General features: G+C 41.2%; 1 protein-coding gene across 1 annotated transcript in view; it reads right to left on the reverse strand.

The window, feature by feature from the left end:
* The window catches only part of FRMPD2 (FERM and PDZ domain containing 2), a 128,193-nt gene that overhangs the window by 37,568 nt on the left and 67,023 nt on the right, over nt 1–23,602 (reverse strand). Inside the window, exons 13-15 of the mRNA XM_011950350.1 lie at nt 20,399–20,554; nt 14,879–15,064; nt 7,271–7,427 (exon numbers count right to left, since the gene is read on the reverse strand). Coding sequence (XP_011805740.1) covers nt 7,271–7,427; nt 14,879–15,064; nt 20,399–20,554 — 499 coding nt within the window. The remainder of the gene's footprint in view (nt 1–7,270; nt 7,428–14,878; nt 15,065–20,398; nt 20,555–23,602) is intronic.

The raw sequence follows: 23,602 nt of genomic DNA on the forward strand, positions 1-23,602 counted from the left end.
CACTGAAAAAGCCAGCATTTTTAAAAAAACTTTTTTAGAATTTTCTGCATGCATGAGGCATTATGGTAACATCACTCACATACAGTAGGCAAAAAGCAATGAAGGAATATAAATAAATTAAACGTGACCTGCAGCTTTTGCACAAATTGCATAGTATCTTGCTCCAGAGCTTGGGCTTGCTCAAAAGAGCAACAACAGCAGTAATGTCAACACCAACTACTAATATTTGCTGAATGCTTACTATGTGCCAGGCATCGGGGGAAGCACATTATCTGCACTGTCTCATTTAATCCTCACAATAACCCTGTAGGGTAGATATTATTATACACAATTTGTAGATCATGGAACTTGGGGCTAAGAGACTGTTAATAATTCGCTCATGGTCCCAAAGCCAGTAAGCAGTAGGGCAGACTCACACTCAAACCTGCAGACTCCACAGTCCACGCTGGAAAATGGGAATGCTGAGGACACAAAGACAATGACAACAGCAGGGGAGATTGATCTGAGACACGCCCAGCCTTCTGTTCACCAGGGCCCAAAGGGACAGTCACCTTAGACTTAATCATGATGGATATTAATACCCACAGGGGGATATTCAAGGAAGAGAATGAAGGCAAGCTCTCAACTTAGAGAGGTTTAGTGGGTTTGAAGCAAGACTGTTCAGAGACTATGATTACAGGAAGGAGCCATCCCTTAGAGGCAGGGGACTCACAGAAGTCAGCAGAGGAGAGAGAGCTCAAGGGCCTGTGAGATGCTGGAGAGTGCCTGGAGCCTGAGGAGGAAGCTCAGTTAGCGGGAGAGGGGCCGCTTAGTGAGGTCAGGAAATGAGACCCCGGGTGTCAAGCACTCAGCATCAGGGACTCAGCCTACAGCTGTGGGCTGGCAGGGCTGCCGGTGAGTGCCAGTGTCATCGTTAGGCCTCAGCTTCATGGGGCTGAGTGGACAAACAGTGGAGGGGGGATTTGTTGGAAGGTGGTAGAGCCAAAAGCCGACAACCTTTCAAGAACAGAAGGAAGCATTGCCATGAATGCCCCAAAGCCACTAGAGAGCCGAGGACAGTGGACAGTTTCTATTCCCTGCTGTGGGTGACTCGTAGCATAATTGTGGCACTAGGGAAATAAGGCCGAATCCATCTGGATGTCAAGGGCAAATTCCAAGTCAGTGCCAGTGTCACAAGGGCACAGGATATACTCAGAGCCAAGGGCCATGAGGAAAAGACACCCAGGACAAGATTCTGGGCAGCCCACTGCAAATCTGCAGTCTTGCAGCCTTCTTGGGGAAGGGCCAAGACCATTCCTGCAGCCCCCGGGCCACCCGTGAGAAGAGCTGAGCAAAGGCCCATGGGCCCCACTCTGCAGGGCTGACAGATCCTGCCTATTTAGTCTTGAAATTATGCATTTGTAAAAGCTCAGTGATCTACCTTTTCTCCCCACAGAACCAAATATAACCATAAAGTAATATGCTTATTGAGACAATTTACAGAAGAGTGACTAAGAAGCACTTGGAAAGTGCTCAACTGCTCAAAAATCAAAGGACTGCAAAATAAAGCCACAGTGAGAAATCACTTTTAGCTATCAAATGAACAAAGATAAACACGATGATATGTATTCCAGCAAGGATGCAACGAAACAGGCAAGACAATACTGGGCTTGAGAATGGCACTCGGGAAAACAGCAATAGTCTTAAAAATGCCCATCGCTGGTGCCCAGCAATTACACTTCTGAGATCTAACTAAAAGAAACGATATAAAATACAGAAAAATATTTATTCCAATGATATTTATCATATTATTTGTAATACTTAAAAACAAAAAGTGAACTAAATATCAAAAATGGGAAGGGTTCAGTAAATGATTGTAATTCCATGCAAATCGTCCATTTGTTCATCACAAAACATGTATTAACTGCTTCCCATTTGACACACCACACCTCTGTTCTGTGCTGGAGCTGCTCTTGTGGAACTCCCAGTCCACTGCTGACTACAGGCAGACATATCCACAAATAAAAGTGGCAGAATAATACAGGTGAGAAGACAGAGGTCTGCACAGCAGAGGGAGTGGTCCATCCACCTAGGAAGAGCCACCTGGGGGCAGTCAATCAGGAAAGCCTTCAAGGAGGAGGTTACCGGACTTATCTTGGTGGTCTGAGCCAGGAGAGGGTTGGGAACGTGCTGTAGGCAGAGCGTATGCTGGACACAAAGGCCCTGGAAGCTGAGTCATCCTGGTGTGCTGAACAGCCTGCAAGCTGGCATGAAAAACAGCCAGAGACCAGAAAGGAGGAGTCAGGGCAAAGAATACAGCAGGACTGGGGGCAGAGTGGGAAGTGTCTGGCGTGCCATTCTAGAAGAAGTTTGAGCTTGTCCCTGCAGACAGCAGAGAGCCATTAACAAGTTTTCAGTATGGAAGAAAATGATCGGATTGGTCCTTTTGAAATGTCACTCTGAAGGCTGAGAAGGACAATTATCCGGGACATGAGTACCAGCAGCAAGTCCATTATGTGATGTGCCTCCATTTCAAGGATATGACATGTGTTGGGTTCCCCCAGCTTTGACGTTGCTCTCTCTCTGTTTTTGGTGACAAGTGGGGTGGGAAGAGAGGGTGCAGGCCCAGACATTCCCAGTTTCCTTCAGGGAGGCTGGGTGGATCCATTTGAACAAGACAAATATCATGGCAAAGAGAGGTGTGTGAGAGGAAGGGATCAATTACGGATGCCCTGAGCTTGAGGGATGTGTGGGACCATCAGCTGGAGGAGGCCAGTTCTCAGCTGCATGTAATCACTGAAAACGGTGTCTGCAGAGAGAGTTTCTAAAATGAAGAAATATTTTAAAAAGCAAGGAAACTTTGTCTAAACTCATCCTTTCAACGCAAATAAATGTTAGATTCCTAAAAACTCCTAAGACGGTAGAATGTGCAGTTTGAGAAAACAGCCTGTTACAAGCCAAATAGGCCTAAAAGGACTAATTTTACAACTGAGCTCATGAAATCTTTATAAATATTTTACAGTTGCTGAAATCAGGCAATAAAAGCAATATCAATGGTGTTTCACACACTGTTCTCAGCAATAGCAGGTTAGTCAGGTATAATTAATTTACATTTGTCACCTCCAGCTCCCTGGAAATATCCTGGAACCACCAGCCTGTGGTTTCAATGAAATGTTTATATGTTCATCTGGTTCTGCTGCAAATAACAAAACAAGCTACCGTAATTTTCTGTGTTTGGTTGTGCATCTGCAAGTTCAGCAATTTTCTTTCCCAGTTGACCCCAACTCCTGGGCCAGCCCCAGGGCCCAATGACACAGTTCCCACATGAATTGGCTGGCACTGAACAAAACCTCCGTGAGCAGGAGCCACCATTACTACTCTCGCACTGAGCACAGAACACCAGATATTGAACTGGAAATGTTACACGCACGCACCTTCCCGCTCGAGCACAACACAAACGAACAGGATGGTCTGTATGCGCCAACGAGGACGCTCCAGCTCCGAAAGGGGAAGTGAGCTGCCCAAAGTCACACAGCTAGAAAGTGGCACTCCCCTCAGTCTACCGGACTCCACAGGCCGCATTCCAAATCAGTGTTTCTGAAGCTTATATGTACATTCAAATCACTTGGGTTCTTTTTAAAAGGCAGATTCAGATTCTGAAGGTCTGGAGTGGGGCTTGCAATTCTGTATCCTTTGCAAGCTCGCTGATGACATGCATGCTGCAGCTCCAGAAACCATGCTCTGAACATGAAGGGTGTAAACCACTGTATTATATTGTTCCCTTTTGTAACCAAAGAAGAACTAATGCTTAGAGATTTGACAGCAGCTGTGGTAAAGCCAGTGTGCAAAACCAAGTCTCTCTAGCACTGAATTCTATGCTCTGGTTGGTTATAAAAGGCCGTAGTACAGACGCCGGGCCCCAACAGCCACAGGTTCAAACCTTGACTAGGCCCTCCACTAAGCAGCCAGCACATTACTTAACTTTTCCAAGCTTCAGTTTGCTCCTCCCCATAATGCTGGTATATGCCTCCTGGGGCTGCTTGACCAGGGCAGTTTGAGAAAACAATAAATTATGAACATAAGGGAGGTAATTAGTGTAAGTACTTAGCATAACATCAGAAAAGTTAGTAATAACAATAGTAAATAGTTCCATAGCACTTCGTAAATGCTCAGTAAATATTAATTTGTCTTATGTGATATGTGCCCCATTTTAACCAATAGTCTCACTCTTAGTTATAACAATAATACATGTTCATTGTTGTAAGTTTAATAAATATCGAAAAAGTATTGCAGAGAAAACAGTCACGCCTGCATGCCTAACTCCCAAAGGTAATAACAAGTAACATTTTGGTGCAGTTCATTTCTGTATTCTTTCTTATCTTAAAATACATTAATATTAACCAAATTAGTGCGGTGTGTCTATCTATAACTACGCTATTCAATACAGTAGGCACATGTGGTTGTTTAAATTTAAATATAAATGGACGAAAATTAAATAACATTGAAAATTTAATCCCTCAGTTCTTGTTGCCACCTTTGAAGTGTCCAATAGTATGAACAAATGTGAACTTAAAAGAGCCAGTCCCTCAAGATGGATTCTGAGCAGCTAACTGGGCCCAAATTTGAAATAGATTGCTTTGGCTATTCAGGCTCTTTTTAGATCCCATACGTATTTTAGAATAGTTTTTTCTAATTCTGTGAAGAATGACATTGGTAGTTTGATAGGAATGGCACTGAATCTGTAAATTGCTTTGGGCAGTATGGCTATTTTTACAATATTGATTCTTCCAATCCATAAGCATAGAATGTTTTTCCATTTATTTGTGTCATCTCTTATTTCTTTCAGCAGTGTTTTGTAGTTCTCCTTGTAGAGATTGTTCAACCTTCCTGGTTAGCTGTATTCCCGGGTATTTCATTTTCTTTGTGGCTATTGTTTAAGTGGGATTGTGTTCTTGATTTCACTCTCAGCCTGAGATGTTGTTGGTATATAGAGATGCTACCGATTTTTGTACATTGATTTTGTATCCAGCAACATGGATCGAGCTGAAAGCCAAATTCCTAAGGAAATTAATGCAAGAACAGAAAATCAAATACCACATGTTCTTCCTTATAAGCAGGAGCTAAGCATTGATCAGACATAGACATAAATATGGGAACATAAATATGGGAACATAGACACTGTGGACTACTAGAGGGTGGAGGAAGGTGAGGTGGGTTAGAAAACTACCTATCAACTTCTGTGCTCACTACCAGGGTGACTGGATCCATACTCCAAACCTCTCAGCATCACATAATATTCCCATGTAACAAATCTGCACAAGTACCTTCTGCATCTAAAATAAAAGTTGAAATTTTTCTGAAAAAAAATGAGTTCAGGCAAAAAAAAATCCTACCATACTAGGTACCTTAAATTTTTAAGATATGGTCCTGGTAAAACAAGGTTATTTATATTTTTTGAATTTAGAAGCACAGTAAGCAAAAGATCTGCTAAGCAACCAAAAGTAGGAGAATGTGATGAGTTACATTTCTCACTGTAATTGCTAAGCAGCATCAAATAGCTTCCTGATTGTTACAAGCGCTTCCAGGGCTATTTAATAGGACATTCCTTGTCATTCTTGTTGGTAGGTAATCTTCAACTGCTCTGCATTCAGGTCACCGTGCTGTTCACCTGATCTCTAGATTATGTGTACTGCAGAAACATTTTAGTGTTTTTCTTTGCAAGGATTCCAATCTAAACACAAATTACAAACTCTGCCTCTTCAGTAATCTGGTACTGCTATGAATTTAATACCAAACTCTCAATTAAGGGTGATACAGTAGATGGCTACAGCCATTATGGCAAGGACCATGGTGTATCATTACACTACTTCCTCTTCCTGGGCACACAGGAACTCCTCCCTTTCCAACCCCTCTTGTAGTTCTCATGGGGGCCGTGTGACTATGTTCTGTTAATGAAATGCAGATGGAAGGAACATGAGTCACTTTGGGGTCTGTCTCTTAAAACATCTTGTGCAATTTTACACCTCTCTTTTTCCTTTCTGGAGTAATTGTTCTAGATAATGGAGTTCTCTGTGGAAGCAGCCAAGACCCCAAGTCACTGGAGGAGAGCTGCAAAATAGCCAGACTGAGAAGCACCTGAGAAGCAAACTTTTGCTGTATTAAGCCATTGAAATTTCAACGTTTATTTGTTACCTTTTGTCCAAAATTGTATTATGTTTCATAAGTAAATAAAAACTAAAAGCTAAAAAATATAAATAAATAAGTAAAACAGAGCCAAGCAGCCATTTGCTGATTAGAGATCACACAGGTACTCTGAGTTCCCTGAATACCCACCCTTCTGTTTAACACTGGGACTTTCAGAGCTCACCTGAACCAACCAATCAGAGCTCACCTGCCTCCTCAAATCAGGGCTCAGCTGCATCAGCTAGTCAGAACTGCACCACATCAACCAATCTGAACTAAGCAAGTTTGAATCCTTCATTTGCATAAGTGAACTTGATTGGGAACCTAGGTGGGAACTTTCTCTATAAAAGCCAAACCCTCTCTTTGTTCTCTAGAACACACCTTTGTTTTATACCAAGGTTGTGCCTTCTGCATTTGCAGACTGTAACGGGAATAAAGTCTTTTTCCTTTGAATTCCTTTTCCAAAAACTTTTGTTAATGATAGGTCTGCATTGCTAGTGACTCCCACACTGAACAGTGCAGATATTTCCATCATTGAAGAAAGTGTCATTGGACGGTGCTAGCTAGACACAGTCTTATAACTTCCTTTTCCTCACTTAGCACCATATCATGTAGTTTCACATATCATCAGTGTCCAAAAACTGATTTTACTGTCTGACTTATATAGATGTTCTTGGTTTATTTATCTGGTCTTCTGTGTTTGGATACTTAGATTGCTTTCAGATGGTCACTGTCATAAACGACACCCTAGTAGATGTCCAAGGGCAGCAACTTTTGGGTATGTCTATATTGATTATCTTAGGATAAATATCTAGCTACAAGTAAAATTATGGGGCCAACAGGACATGCACTTTTTAAGGCTTTTGATATATATTTCCAATTGCACTCCGAAAAGATCATATCAATTTACCCTCCCAGTGTTACTTATTTTAGTACTTGCCAACATGAGAAAATAAAACTATATTTCATTTTTATTGTATTTCTGTCATTATTAGAGAGATTTACAACTCTATTAGAGGTACTCAGATCAATTGTTTCTATTTACACAAATTATTTTATGAAATAACAAACTGTCACAGTGTATATGGGGAATATAGCTTCTACTCACCAAATAAAACATGGGAAGGCTGCTCAGAACCCATCTGTGCATTAAACCCATGCTGGGCTGAGCAGAGATCCAGTAAGTATTTACTGGTCTTGGCTGAATCCGTGACAAATGTGTGCTTCTTCCCAGTGACACTGCTTGTGATGGTGAACTTTTTTTGCTGAAGGAAGCAAACACAGACTTTAAATACACTGATCATCCACAACTCTCCACTGATGCACAACTGCAAGAAAATGCTCTGTCCCTCAGTTCCACATCCTGTAGCAGGCATCCACGGGTGCATGGCAGATGCTGTCTGACTATGGCCTGATATTCTTCTTGGCGTAAAGAAAATCCCTCTTTTTAGTCTTTTCTTCATTCATCAATCAAATTGTTTATCAAACAATTACTATTTTCCAAGGAGCATGCTGGGTGAAGAGAATATGAAGTGGGTAAGGTACATTGACCTCAGCAAGGAGGGAACCTAACCCTCAGTGTGCATTATGAAAAGCCACTAAGTATTCCCATTGCTTTTATTGTACAAACTCCAAGAAGTTGTAGACAAAATCTCAACTAGTCAGGTTATGAAAAAGATAAAAACACCTGTGTGTTATAATATTTCTGGCTATAACGTGGCAGATTCTGCTCTAAATGCTTTATGAGTATGAATTTATTTTGTCTTCACAACTACAGAATAAGAGAGATTCTATCACTTTTTTTATTCTGCAGATGAAAAATAAAAAAGCAAGAGTCCTCAAAATGCCACAGGAATTGAGGTCACACCACAAATAAATGCTCCTCCACATTATACCTTCAAGGCCCACAAACAAAGAGATAGTATTTGTCCAGCTCACTGGGCTAAACTGGGGAAGATGACCTATATGAGCCTACCTGTATAGAGCCGTATGAAAAACACACAAATTTTTGCAATATATTATCCTGATAATAACAATAAAATATAAATATAGGTGATATTAAATATTAATTCATATAAAACTTCCAAATAAAGTCTTCATTCTGGGTATTCTATCTATTTCAATAAGAACTTTCAGCTTGCTCCTATAAAGATAACTTTATAGAAACAGGGCTTATGCTTGAAAGGGCTCCCAGAAACCCCTGATCCTCTTTAAGGCTAATCTCTTTTAATTCCTGATAGTCACCATTTCCAAGAAATTCCATTCATGCATGTCAGATATCAACAAAAGACAGATAAATATTCATTGCTTTTTCTCTGAGAAACTCCTTTTTACCATTAACTTAATTTTAGATAAGTTGTTCATTCTCTATATATTCTACTTTTACTGACAAGTATAGTGCTAAGCCTCCTTGTGCTAATAGGAATGGATTCTGAATCCAATTGAACTGTACTATAACTAGTATTTCTTTAAAAAATGTGTTGTCTCAAGCATTCATAAATGCTGCTCCACTACTCATAATAATTCTTCTTTAGTACTCAACAGATCATTTTATCCATACTTTTTCAAAGTTGAATATTTGCTTGAAATACAAACACTTTGTCAGTACACACTGATAGTCTTTCACGCAATCCTGATAGTTTTATATTAAGTTTATCCAGATATTAAGCAATTTTTATATGAACAAGTCACTCTTCTTTTGAGACAGGGTCTCGCTCTGTCACACCCAGTCTGGAGTGCAGCGACACAATCATAACTCACTGATACCTTAAAGTGCTGGGTTCAAGCAATCCTCCCACCTCAGCCTCCCAAGTAGCTGGGATCACAGGCAGGCACCACCACATCCAGCTAATTTTTGTATTTTTTAAGTAGAGACAGGGGTATCACTATGTTGCCCAGGCTGGTCTCGAACTCCTAGGCTTAAGTGATCCTCCTCAGCCTCTCAAAGTGCTGGAATTACAGGAGTGAGCCACTGTGCCTTGCAAGAATAAATCACTTTTTAAAATGTAATAACTATTTTTTAACAAATATGAGAAGGGAGAATCATTCACACACACACATACAAACAAACACACACACCAAAGTTTCTTTCAGCTTATAAACTCTCAGCAAAACTCTGCTTTCAGATGCCAGTGCTCCAAGGTATCAAACACCAGAGTGGAATGTTGATCCTATTTCTTGACATAAAGGTGAAAACAGTCTTGACTGTAGTGGTTTGGATTTTATTTCCATTTATCACCATTTTGATAACATCATATAATGGAAAATTCTTATCTGCAAACTTTCGCATAGGCAAGCTGCTGCTCTGATGATGTATACGATGATGTATAACTCCAATCTCTGAGTTTTCAGCACCAGCATGAAATCCCTTCTTTACACTTCTGTGGTTGCAGTATAAACATATTAGGTTGGTGCAAAAGTAATCGCGGTTTTCGCCGTTAAAAGTAATGGCGAAGGCCGGGCGCGGTGGCTCAAGCCTGCAATCCCAGTACTTTGGGAGGCCGAGACAGGCGGATGACGAGGTCAGGAGATCCAGACCATCCTGGCTAACACGGTGAAACCCCATCTCTACTAAAAAATACAAAAAACTAGCCGGGCGAGGTGGCGGGCTCCTGTAGTCCCAGCTACTCCGGAGGCTGAGGCAGGAGAATGGCCTAAACCCGGGAGGCAGAGCTTGCAGTGAGCTGAGATCCGGCTACTGCACTCCAGTCCGGGCGACAGAGCGAGACTCCGTCTCACAAAAAAAAAAAAAAAAAAAAAGTAATGGCGAAAACCGCAATTACTCTTGCACGCACCTAATTCATAGCAGGTGCTTCTGTAACATGCTGGTTTCAAAGCATCAGTTTACCATTTTGAATATTTTTCATCCCTAGGAGTTTTTTATTTTTTTTTCTGTTGTTATTTGTTCACCTGCTTGATTATTTGTTTTGATACATCTTTGTATCAAATACAAATAATAGTTTTCTAGGCAGGGGAGATTTGCCATCAAGCTAATGAAACTGAAGCTCCAGGGCCCTAACCTCCTGGGAGGAGCCCTGGCAATGCAGTCACATGGTCTTATAATACGCAGAAAGTAAGATGTTTTCACCCCAGTTGGTTAAGACCACTGACTCTTTCTACTCAGACACACCCTCCTTGCCACTTACCTTCGCACCAGGTGGTATTGGGTGACATGGACCAGATCTCTCTAAGAAGTTGAGATGGGGATACACTTGGTTTAGATTTAGTTGGATTTATTTAGGTGATTTGAAGGCTCTTCAAGAATAGTTGCTTTATTGCTAGCCATCCCAGAACACTCCTTCCATTTGTCTAACTCACCTAAAATCTCAGCAGAAAGTTGCAGGGCCAGCAGCCAGATGAAATTGACCATGCTCTATAATACCCAGCCCCCGAAGGAAGCATGAGCTCTACAGAGCCAGTAGCTGATCTACAAGAAGTTTTTGCACTCATCAGAAATGAAAAACTATAATTTAGTTCTCAAAAATACTATCTAATTGAAATGCTTCCCTATCAGGGATATACTCCATAATTGTGTATACTGCATTATCAATACATCATATGAACTTTTTATGGGAATCCCATGAAATAGAATTTGTTAGGTATCACGCATTTGCAGCAAAGAACTCTGTTGCAGCACTAGAAAGAGCAAAAATGTTTCATGCAAAGCTGCGTGTTTCATGCATCCTATTAATCGTTTCAATAATAAAAACATTTCAATCCACCACGCTAGAAGAAAAGCCAAACTATATTTCTACCCTCTCTAGAGAAAATTATATAACAAAAGTTCCATCATATGGAAAAATAATCAGAGTATGCCATTAAAAATTTGAAAGGAAAAAAGTATTATAGACATTGTCAGGAAGTTAATAAAAATATTACTTGCTGGCTTTTGTGATATCTGCAGGATTTGTTCAGCTTTTAAAAATTCATAAAGTTTTTGTGATTTCTTTTCTCATTCTAAATAAACATTTCTTTCATGCCATCTATTGTAACTTTGTATTCTTTTTCACAAAGAGGGCCCCACATAGCATGTATCTGCTTCTGTTTCTATGTATTTCTCTTCAGAGATTTAACTAGTGTTGATAACCCAGAACAGTTACTAACATGCATAGGTTTATTGTTCTAGAAGGAACAGGTTTTTGATTGAACAATCAAACCACACATGGATGTCAACACATCTACGAATCATATTCTTTGGAAATGTCATCTTTCTCTATTTCCTTTGCTGCTTTGGTGCAGGCTGGCAAGATGAATGATCTGTAATTGTTTGAAGAAGTTTGGCCTCAGGTATTAAAAAGCAAAACTGAGACCAGTTTCCTGAGTTAATTTTCATGTTATTCACTGAATTCCCTATTTCGTTCTTACAGAAGCATAGAGAGTTCAAGTCATTATCTGCGTAAGATGCTTGGTTTGCAGCAAGCTGCCGATGACATTACTTCATCTGATGACTGTTCTGTAAAAATAAGTTATTCATGCCAAGGAAGAGGATGATCATCAGAGAATGGAAACCCTAATTAAGTATTTTTTGAGCTACTAAGTTTGTCTTCAGAGCCTGATGACTTCCCCGTTTTAATCAAGAAATTAATCAACTAATTTAATCAGGAAATCCCCTGGTAGGGGGGGAAATAAATACCTGTAAAAGTTAAACCAATGTATACATAAAGTACTTACTTAAGGGGACTGTTGAGCTTTACAGCTTCAAAAAATTCCATTTTTAAAAATTACTTTTTGAAATCAAAGAGGACACTAACAAATGGAAGAACATACCATGCTCATGGATAGGAAGAATCAATATCGTGAAAATGGCCATACTGCCCAAGGTTATCTATAGATTCAATGCCATCCCCATCAAGCTACCAATGAGTTTCTTCACAGAATTGGAAAAAACTGCTTTAAAGTTCATATGGAACCAAAAAAGAGCCCGCATTGCCAAGACAATCCTAAGTCAAAAGGACAAAGCTGGAGGCGTCACGCTACCTGACTTCAAACTATACTACAAGGCTACAGTAACCAAAACAGCATGGTACTGGTACCAAAACAGAGCTATAGACCAATGGAACAGAACAGAGTCCTCAGAAATAATACCACACATCTACAGCCGTCTGATCTTTGATAAACCTGAGAGAAACAAGAAATGGGGAAAGGATTCCCTATTTAATAAATGGTGCTGGGAAAATTGGCTAGCCATAAGTAGAAAGCTGAAACTGGATCCTTTCCTTACTCCTTATATGAAGATTAATTCAAGATGGATTAGAGACTTAAATGTTAGACCTAATACCATAAAAACCCTAGAAGAAAATCTAGGTAGTACCATTCAGGACATAGGCATGGGCAAGGACTTCATGTCTAAAACACCAAAAGCAACGGCAGCAAAAGCCAAAATTGACAAATGGGATCTCATTAAACTAAAGAGCTTCTGCACAGCAAAAGAAACTACCATCAGAGTGAACAGGCAACCTACAGAATGGGAGAAAATTTTTGCAATCTACTCGTCTGACAAAGGGCTAATATCCAGAATCTACAAAGAACTCAAACAAATATACAAGAAAAAAACAAACAACCCCATCAAAAAGTGGGCAAAGGATATGAACAGACATTTCTCAAAAGAAGACATTCATACAGCCAACAGACACATGAAAAAATGCTCATCATCACTCGCCATCAGAGAAATGCAAATCAAAACCACAATGAGATACCATCTCACACCAGTTAGAATGGCCATCATTAAAAAATCAGGAAACAACAAGTGTTGGAGAGGATGTGAAGAAATAGGAACACTTTTACACTGTTGGTGGGATTGTAAACTAGTTCAACCATTATGGAAAACAGTATGGCGATTCCTCAAGGATCTAGAACTAGATGTACCATATGACCCAGCCATCCCAATACTGGGTATATACCCAAAGGATTATAAATTATTCTACTACAAAGACACATGCACACGTATGTTTATTGCGGCACTATTCACAATAGCAAAGACTTGGAATCAACCCAAATGTCCATCTGTGACAGACTGGATTAAGAAAATGTGGCACATATACACCATGGAATACTATGCAGCCATAAAAAAGGATGAGTTTGCGTCCTTTGTAGGGACATGGATGCAGCTGGAAACCATCATTCTTAGCAAACTATCACAAGAAGAGAAAACCAAACACCGCATGTTCTCACTCATAGGTGGGAACTGAACAATGAGATCACTTGGACTCGGGAAGGGGAACATCACACACTGGGCTTATCATGGGGAGGGGGGAGGGGGGAGGGATTGCATTGGGGAGTTATACCTGATATAAATGATGAATTGATGGGTGCTGACGAGTTGATGGGTGCAGCACACCAACATGGCACAAGTATACATATGTAACAAACCTGCACGTTATGCACATGTACCCTAGAACTTAAAGTATAATAAAAAAAATTAAAAAAAAAAATTACTTTTTAGGTTATCTGCATTTTTATGAATATTTTGAAACATAGTGCATTGAAAAATCTGAACAATTAAACATGCAATAAAAAATAAGTAATGTAGTAATATTAAATTCATTAAACAAAGTTCTTCATATAATCTTTCAGTTTAGTTAAAGTAATTTGAGTAATTAAAATTCTGAAAAATTCACAAATATAAATTCATTTGAGTTTGGTCAAAATAATTTGGAAAAAAAAGTCAGTTTCCTGATAATATATGGACCACTTGAATAAACTCAATTAAATTGTGCTCAATTATTATTTATTTTTAGATGTAAGCTTTTTTCCTGAAAACAAACAACAATTTATTATGAAATTGTATCTTGACAATGTGTTAACTTCAAAGCCAAGATGGAAGAAATAAAAGAAACATCCTGAAAATGAATGAAAGCAATTATGTTCTACTCAGGAAACTCTAACATCAAATAATAATACAAATAGTGATCTAGTCAGAAAATGTTTTTAACCATAGAGAAAACTAAATAGGAAACAAATATTTTTTCATGGGCCACAAGATAAAGAACTTCATATTTTATAATAAATCATCACTGAAGTGACACAGGTACTGACTGGAACAACCACAGGACAGGCAGAGGCTGTCAGCCACCAGGGTACAGTGCCAGAGTGATTCACTTCAGGAGGTAGAAATATGCATGCAAATAGAGTTCAAGTAGATTTCAAATGTTGTATACTTAATGGGGATTTTCTACCCAAAAATAGACTTTGAAACTTTTAAGAGCTATCAAAATTTTGCAATCCTCAGTGTCCCGTAGCACATCTTTAGTCCTCAGAGACAGACCAGAGGCCTTGGCACATCGTGTGCTAAGGGAAAATTAAAAAACAGGAAGAAGTTACCAAACCTTTCAGGCTCCACTCAACCTAAACTACATTCTCAACATCCATTTCCCATCTCCAACTTTGGTCTCAACATTAATGGAGTCTCCAAATTAAGAAAACTTTACCCAGAAGGGAAGTGTAGCCCTTTAGACCAATGGCTGTTCTTGGGGATATGTAGGGGTTCAGGCAAGGAATAGTAGGGAAGAAATGACCTCCTGAGGACCTCCCAAAATCCCTTGGCAGACTTCTTCCAAATATCCTTCAATGCATCAGAATGCAGGTTAACAAACAGACAGGTTGTGAGAAAGTTTGGTCAGGAGAAAGCCACATGACCCATGACCCATTGCTCCTCTAAATGGCCAACAAATTAGAGGAAAATGAAGTGCAGGTTATTTATCAACTGAGCTGCACTCACATAAGTAGAAATCTTTCCAGTTTCTCTCCACTGAAACCGTAAAGTTGCAATTCTGCTGTTGTTTTTCACTTCATATACTACAACACCTTTGGCACAGATCCCCAGGGCCATCTGCTCTTCTGGCCTCCTCTTCTCTGAGAATACTTGGTGAACCAGCACACCGTATTCTGGGAGCTGCTGAGTGACCTGGAGCAGAAAAAGGCTGATTTAGAGGAGACAGGCACATGGTTTAAAATAATGGGCCTCACGTCATTCACTCCATGCAAAACACATTGATAGGCGTTCTGAAAAGAAAGAGTAGGATTGTCACATAAGTTTAGGAAACACTGGATTGAACAGATTTATTTGCTATGTACAGAATTTCTCTGCACCTCTGATATGATGGAATTTTCCTTTTCTTTTTTTTTTGTAACCCAAGGAATACTTTTCTCATGGAATACCTAAAACAGTACTTAGAACACAGTTATTATGAAAATAACACAATAGAATAATAATATTCTGAATAAGTTTTTTAGAATTCATACTCTTCTGGGACATCTCATGGTAAGAGATTTCTTTTCCTGGTTATGTCAGAGTCTATAGTATTTTCTGTTCCAACCCCCTTACATGACAGATACAAAAACTGAGGCTAAGGCATAGAAAGCAACCTTTCGGATCACCAGTATTAGTTGTGAACTGCAGAGAAAATGACAATTCACTTTGGCACTCCTCACCACACAGCAATGCCTTCGTGGGGGTCCCCATAGCCCAAGGTCTTGCCCCTGTTTACCAGGTTAGGGGAATAACTTTTGCCAGAGGCCATGGGTCAGCTGGAGCTGGGGACTGCATTAGGCCACCAACTTAAGAGACCAGAGTATAAAATGAACACAAATGTTTCTACACCTGAATGGCAGTCACTTTCCCACCCTGGGCTTTCCCAACCTCATCTTCACCAGGGAGACGCCAGTCCCCATCAGAAAGTTGATGTGTCTCTGGGACCCACAGCCAGGACCTCTTGCTCCATGCATTTGAAGCCCTCTCAGAAGGGTTGTATTGCTGAGATCTGGTATCCCATTCCTACCCCCAACCAGAGAGCATCATGTCCTATCCAATCTCTCTCACCCCCAGGGAAGGTCACAAAAACAGGGACAAATCATGGCTTTTGAGAGCTCCTTTCTCAGGCTCCTTGCCCATTCACTGTTGATGAAGTCCGTGCAGACAGCTTATGCTGCCTGCAGACTCCACAGCTCTTCACACAGGGTTCAGATTACATTTCTGAACCCTAAGCCTCCTTCGTTTAACTTTGGAGAGACCCTGTCATCATCATCATCATGATTATCATCGTCATCATAATCAGTCAGTATCCTCATCATCATACAAATCAATATTTACTGAGCGCTGGTGCTGAAATATCCAGTGGCCAGACTGGGCATGTGATTAAAGTTTAACAAAGCAGGACCACCCCAAGATAACTAGGTAGATGTTTTTAAAGAATTCTTTGTGATATTTCTTTTAAAAATAAGCATTAATAAGTAGTCCTCATTAGGATAAAGACACCTTTGCTAGACTTACACTTCTTCAATTGTTTAGTATTAGTTTATATTCTAATTTATTGTTTAACTATACAAAGAGAGATATGATACTTTTCAGTTCTTTGGGCCTCAAGATTCCTACTGGTAAAGCACCATGCTAAGCCTCTCCCAGCATAATTTCATTATTATTTAATCTTCAGAACAATCACAGAGATGGTGAAGCTATCCCTTTTCTAAGTAATCTGTCCAAGTTCCTGCTTTGGAGTCAGGAATAGAAATATGGAAAGATGAGCCTGTTTGCTCCTGAGTCTTCACTCTTAACAACTGAAATACAGGGAATCCAAAAGGCCTGGAAACATAGGCGAATATACTTAATGTTGTCAATGGCATCTTCATCTGTAAAACAATAAAATAATGACGTCTACCTCCATTCCCTGTCTGCTAGGGAGTCTCCTAGGATGCTTCTCCTGGCCCTGTTTGCATTGCTATTGCTGGGTGTCCTTTCAAAGGGTCATTTCCTCTCCATGTGCTTTGGGCCATCTTACTACAAGGCCTGTCCTCCTTACAACAGGCAGCAAAGTTGAGATGGGACCAAGCACTCCTGGCTGCAGCCACACAGCACCCTTGCTGTATTGAATGTTCTTCTAAACAAATGGATTGTTATTTCTGGATATTCATCAAGGGGTTCAGAATTCATCTTCTCTGACCTCATAATTCCACCCATGGGTATTTACCCTAAGAAAATATGCTGAATAATCAGGACAACCCCTTCTCATAATGCTGTTCAGTACAGATTTGTGGGGTGATTTGGGGAAACCAGCTTCTGGAAGTAAACAGTTTCCTAAAAACAGTACTGCCTTAAAATTGATTATCAGGCAGCCTTTACAAAGGATATTTATAAAGCATGTGTAATTATCAGGAGAGTGCATTTGTTGTAGTGCTAAGTGGGAGAAACTACAAGATACAACCAGTATGATTTCAATAGCAAGAAAAAAATATTTTAATAACCTATTACAACCCTCAGCTATGTAGGAAAATGGCTCCATGGTTGAGGAAGTTAGGAAAACACTGAATTCACCTTAAACAGGTTATTCTGAGATTAATACGCTAATATAGTTGTGAATCTACAGACAGACTATGGCATTCAGTGCTACCCAAAATGGACTTTTGCCCAGTCTGCTGCTAGTATGAGATGCTGAACTGTCAGAGTTAGTCATTAGTGAACCGGGGGCCAAGAGGCAGCCTCCCAATAATGATTTTCTCCTTTTTCTAATGAAACACAAGAGCCATGAGGAGCTATAATTAAATAATCCAGTGATTGCTTGTAGAGTAGTAACTGAGCTCTGGGATGGGCTCTGAGGATCCAGGGCCCTCCAGGTATTTATAGCCCAGTAGAAGGGATGGAAAGTGTCCAGAAAGGACTGCAGTGCAAGGTGTCTTAGCAATATGTATCAACAATGTTCAAAATGTTTATTACCTTCCACCCAGTAACTCCACTCATGAGATTCTATCCCTAAGGAATGAAGCAGAAATACAGCTAAGATTTATATGTAAAAGATGCTAATCTCAGTATCGTTTTAAATGGTCCCATATTGGAAACTATTTATATGTTAAACAATAGAGCATTGAGAGAAAAAAGTAGGGTACAACATATGTTAATTCAAAAGAAGTTTTCAAATGTTTAGATTTATGGGATTATATGCATACATAAAAGTGCATATAGATATAAAGCTAATTTTAAACATATATGCATATACACATATATAGGAATGCACAGAACAAACAGAGAAGGATGAATATACCAAAATATAACTGTGCTATCTCCAAGCAGCAGAATTATGAGGAAATGTTAACTTTTATAATCAGGGAGGGGGAGAAAGCCTTTAACAAACGCTCACCCTAATGAGAGGCTCCCAGTGTGCTCTGGGGGTGATGACAGAGCCCTGTCTAGTTTCTCCATCTGTACCACAGGCAGGTAACACTAGTGTTAACAACCCCAACCAGTCTACCAAGGGGAACTGCAAAAGCAAGAGTGCTCCTTGAAACCGATAAAGATTACATGTAAACGAAATAAAATCTATTCAGTGCTTTCTGTGAATGGGGGAAAATTGGTTTCCTGTATTTTTGCTTCTGAGCCTGGTAGTTTCTTTTACAATCATTTTTCATCATTCAACCAGGAAGCGAGGGACCCTGACAGTGAACTCAGCACTCAAAGCCGGGGTCTGGGCAGAGGCCAGAAGGTAACGTCCATCCTACAGGCGTCTATTGCAGAGTTGGGTCCTTGGCCTCTAGACTGGATTCTGCAGTTCTGTGGCTCTGTGACCACTCATCATCAGGTGGCTTTTAAGTAAGTCTCCACTGGCCCTTCATCAAGGGAATGCTTTGTCCCCTTGACAGGGAACACATGTGCAGCCCAGACTATGGAGTGCCCTGATCATGCTTTGCCAGTGCTTCTCAAACAAAATGCTTGCAGGCTACACTATGTCAGATACAGGGATAGTTCTGCAAAATGACTGGCTGAAAAGCAAAGGACTGACCTCATGTTGGCTGTTCTGTTTTCAAGTACCCATCTCAATTAAGGGCTAGAAAACACAGACCGAATATTTCTACCTGACTTCTGTACAGAGAAATATACAAATCTCCTAGCTTCCTTTTAAAACTGCTCCCCCAATCAAATGGCCCAGCCTGTATCCTGTCCTGGGGAAGCTGCGAGTGTCCTCTCACTTGCCCCCCAGCTGTATCTGCACAGGCACAGTAGCCACTCCCTCCCTGGTCCCCACATCTTGACATAGAGTAGCTGGTATTGTTCTTGTTCCATTGAGCGTTTATTGAGTTGTGCGCCTGTGGGTAGACCGCAATCCTCCCCACAAGATGTGGGGCTTCCTGGGAACAAAGAGCATATGCTTTTTTGTCTCCATTTTCCAGTGCCTGGCCCACAGCAAGGGGAGGTTGTGGAGTAGCAAAGACTATTCATCATTGTGTGTGCCCACACGGGGGTACTGCAGTGCCACTGTTTCTGCCCCGCTGGTGAAGAGACAGCGGGCTCAAGCTGTACCCCTGTGCACAGGCCACAGCAGCTGTGCTGTGTTGAGGACTGCTGCCTGGAGGGCTGCAAACTTGGGGTTTTGCAACGGCTTTTCTCTGGCTCAAGCTCTGATCTTGTACTACTGCTGTCCCATGTGTCAACTATAAGAAACGTGGTCTAGCCGGGCGCGGTGGCTCAAGCCTGTAATCCTAGCACTTTGGGAGGCCGAGATGGGCGGATCACGAGGTCAGGAGATCGAGACCATCCTGGCTAACCCAGTGAAACACCGTCTCTACTAAAAAATACAAAAAACTAGCCGGGCGAGGTGGCGGGCGCCTGTAGTCCCAGCTACTCCAGAGGCTGAGGCAGGAGAATGGCGTAAACCCGGGAGGTGGAGCTTGCAGTGAGCTGAGATCTGGCCACTGCACTCCAGCCCGGGAGACAGAGCGAGACTCTGTCTCAATAAAAGAAAAAAAAAAAAAAAAAAGAAACGTGGTCTCCCTGCTTGGAGGAAAGTGTCTGGAATGCTGATCTAAGATTTGGCCGGGCACAGTGGCTCACGCCTGTAGTCCCAGCACTCTGGGAGGCCAAGATTACCTGAGGTCAGCAGTTTGAGACCAGCCTGGCCAACATGGGGAAACCCTGTCTCTACTAAAATACAAAAATTAGTGGGGCATGGTGGCAGGCACCTGTAATCCCAGAGCGAGACTCTGTCTCAAAAATAAATAAATAAATAAATAAATAAATAAAAGCCCTACCACACTCACCCCAGCTCACTAAAGCCTACCCTCTTTGGCGTCATTTCCAATGCCAGCTGCTTCCAGAAGCCTCTCCTTGCCCCTCCCTCCCTCTTAGAGCTCCACCCTTGCTCGTGCCTCCTTGTGAGTCTGCACACACCTGGGCCGCTTGAGAAGGCTCCAGAGGGGATTGCTGACTGCATTCCCTTGAAGACCAACACCTCTCTCCAGGTCAGGAAGGCCTTACCCTCAAGAACTCCAGCTCAGCATCCTCTCCCCAGAGTGCAGAGCTGAGCCGGTGCATCTCTGAGACTTCGACTTGGACCCGTAGAACGGTCATCCTCTCGATCAGACTTGCTGGGATGTAATCTTCAACATGAAAGTATGGCTTACTCTCCACCTGCTGGAAGTAAGATGCAGAAGGGGAGGGCATGATCAAGACACTGTCCGGGGGACTCTGAGCAGAATGAAAACATTATCCGTAGTCACAATTCCAGGAGAGCTCCAGAGAAAGACACTTCCTCTAGGTGCCCACCTAGGATATTATTTTCCACTATACTAGAAACAGGGCCAAACCCTAGGACATGAACAGAAAAGAGAGAGTAAAAGAGCTGTTTTTGAGCCCCTTTTTATGCAGGTAGTTCACAGAACACGTAAGGCTCTTCTGATTCTCACAGGAATACTCTGAAGACGGCATTGTCATTGCCATTGCCAAGATGAGCAAGAGACAGGTCACTCAACAGGGCAAAGCTCACACCACTTGAAAGTGACAGAAACAAGATTTGTTCACCCCAAACCCTCACACTTTCCATGATGTATGTTTTACCAAAAGGCACAGCAAAACCTTGGCCCCAAAACTCCATGTTTTTTTTAAATTCATTTAGCATTTCTGTCTACATGCGCTCCCAGAACATTGTCTCTTCTCACCAGGAAGGTCTTAGCTTTGGCATCATTGCTGCACAAGAAAGTGTTCAAGGAGTAGCCCCCTGAAAAAGGGGAGACTGGATACCCCCAGCCCACCTTCGTCAAGTCTGTTCTTTGGGAGACTGAGGCTGTATCCCCGCTAGGAGAGGATAGCAGGTCGAATCACTCACTGCTTGATGGTGAGTTCCCTGAACACAGACTCTGGGCAGGCAGAAGTCTGCAGAAGTCCATACAGGAGTGATATTGAGGTCCAATATACAGAATGAGGAATGCAGGACCAGGCAGAGGGAGAAGCTGACCTTTCCTTTGTATTCCCAAATCAACATGTCCTGGTCTCAGGATGCCCTTGCCAGCCTAACCCTGGGCAAGCCATTTCCCTCCAGTTGAGAACAGTTACTCATGAGGAAGGCAGCTAGGATCTGGGAGAATCTGGCCTCGTTGGGGCTGGGGGTGAACGAGTTGGCCTGAGGGGGGATCTGAAGGGAAGAGCACAGTGTCCGCCACCTCCCACTCTCCTGATGTAGCATGTCCCCATGTGGCCATGGACCAAGAATCCTCAGGCTGGTGCTGGCTCGTGCTGGTTTTGAGCTCAGCTCCACCACAAACGGAGAGACATTGTTCAGCAGGCTAGTGCGTAAAAAAGCATTTAGAATGCTATTAGAGTGGCCAAATTCCAGAACACTGGCAACACCATGCTGGTGAGGATGTGGAACAACAGGAACTCTCAATCGTTGCTGGTGGGATTGCAAAATGGCACAGCCATTTTAGAAGACAGTTTGGTGGTTTTTCATAGAACTAAACATATGTTTACCGTACAATCGAGCAATCATGCTCCTTGGTAATTACCAAAAGGAGTTGAAAACTTATGTCCACACAAAAACCTGCACACAGCTGTTTATAGCAGCCTTACTCATAATTGCCAAAACTTAGAAGCAAATGATGTCCCTCAGTGGGTGAATGGATAAATAAACTGTTACATCCAGACAATGCAGTATTGTTCAGTGCTAAAAAGAAATGAGCTGTCAAGCCATGAAAAGACATGGAAGAGTCTAAAATGCATATTACTAGATGAAAGAAGTAGGTGTGTAAAGACTACATACTGTATGATCCTAGATATATGATATTCTGGAAAAAGCAAAACTATGGAAGCATAAAAAGATCAGGGGTTTGGAGGCAGGGAGAAATAAATAAGTGGAGCATAGAGGATTTTTAGGGCCATGAAATTACTCTGTAAGATGCTTGAAAACTGGTTATACAAATTGAGTAATTCTTGTCATATCCAACTAAATCAGAGTCCAGGAACCAGGAAGAAAATGAACTCGGGGCACATAGCACCTGCTCCAAGAATTAAATTTTTCCAACAGCCCAACTACTGAAAGGACTTGCTGTAACCCTAAGACCAATTTTACCTAGTAGCTGCTGAAGAGACCTGCTGGGACTCTAAGACTTGTTTCACCTCCCACTGTCACTCACCGATCAGTTTTCAGTTCCCAAAAGCTTCTCAAGTGCTGATGAGTTTTCTTTCAAAACTACAACATTTTTATTGCTAAGAAAAATCTCAACCTTCTCTTCGTTCTTGAGACACACCAAAGACCAACCAGTATGTGAGTATACCCCAAACTGCAATTCTTGCTTCCCAAATAAATTGTTTTAAATTTAGAGATTCATCTCCATATTTTATTTGACTTCAACAATAGCATAATGGTGGATACATGTCTTTATACATTTGTCAAAACCCATAGAATGTACAACATCAAGCGTGAACCTCAGTGTAAATTATGAGCTCTCAGTGGTAATGGTGTGTCAATGTAGGTTCATTGATTGTAACAAATGTACCTTCTGGTGCAGGATTTTTATGTTGTCTGTAGGAGAAGGCCGTGCATGTCGAGGGGCAGGGGATATATGAAAACTCCCTATATTTTCAAATCAAATTTACTGTGAATCCAAAACTGTTCCAAACATTAAAGTCTATTAAAACATTTATTTTAAAAAAGCATTTAGGATCTTTGACCCAGGATCCTTTTGGTAGGAATATATCCAAGAGAAAAGTCCATAAGGGACTGAAAAAACTCTGGGGTCAAGTACACTTGTTTTTATGGCATTTATAAAACTGAAAAATCAGATGCAATTTAAATGATAATAATAGTAGTTATCACTCACATAGTGCTACTGGGTGAATACCCCACAATATAAGAACGAAGAAGTGAAGGAAGACTGGGAAGGCATAGCAGGCTGCCACTCCAGAGGATCACTAGGAAGGCCACTGGAGGACATGTACAATTGAGTGAGAAAGAAGAACGCAAATCGAATGTGGTGAATTTCACAACTGTGTAAAAACCCCCGCATGTGATCAAGGCAGGGAAAGAATGCACCCAGAGGAAAGTTATTCTGCTGTGATGATGTGATTAAGGAGATTTATTTTTATACTAAATTGTCTTTGTCTCTCTTTTTAAAATGCAAATGTAATCATGTTGCTTTCCTGCTTAAAATTCTTCAGGGGCTCCCAATCTTTCACAACAGTGGTTTC

The sequence above is a fragment of the Colobus angolensis genome, unplaced genomic scaffold (assembly GCF_000951035.1).
Source record: "Colobus angolensis palliatus isolate OR3802 unplaced genomic scaffold, Cang.pa_1.0 Scaffold306, whole genome shotgun sequence".
Taxonomy (NCBI): domain Eukaryota; kingdom Metazoa; phylum Chordata; class Mammalia; order Primates; family Cercopithecidae; genus Colobus; species Colobus angolensis.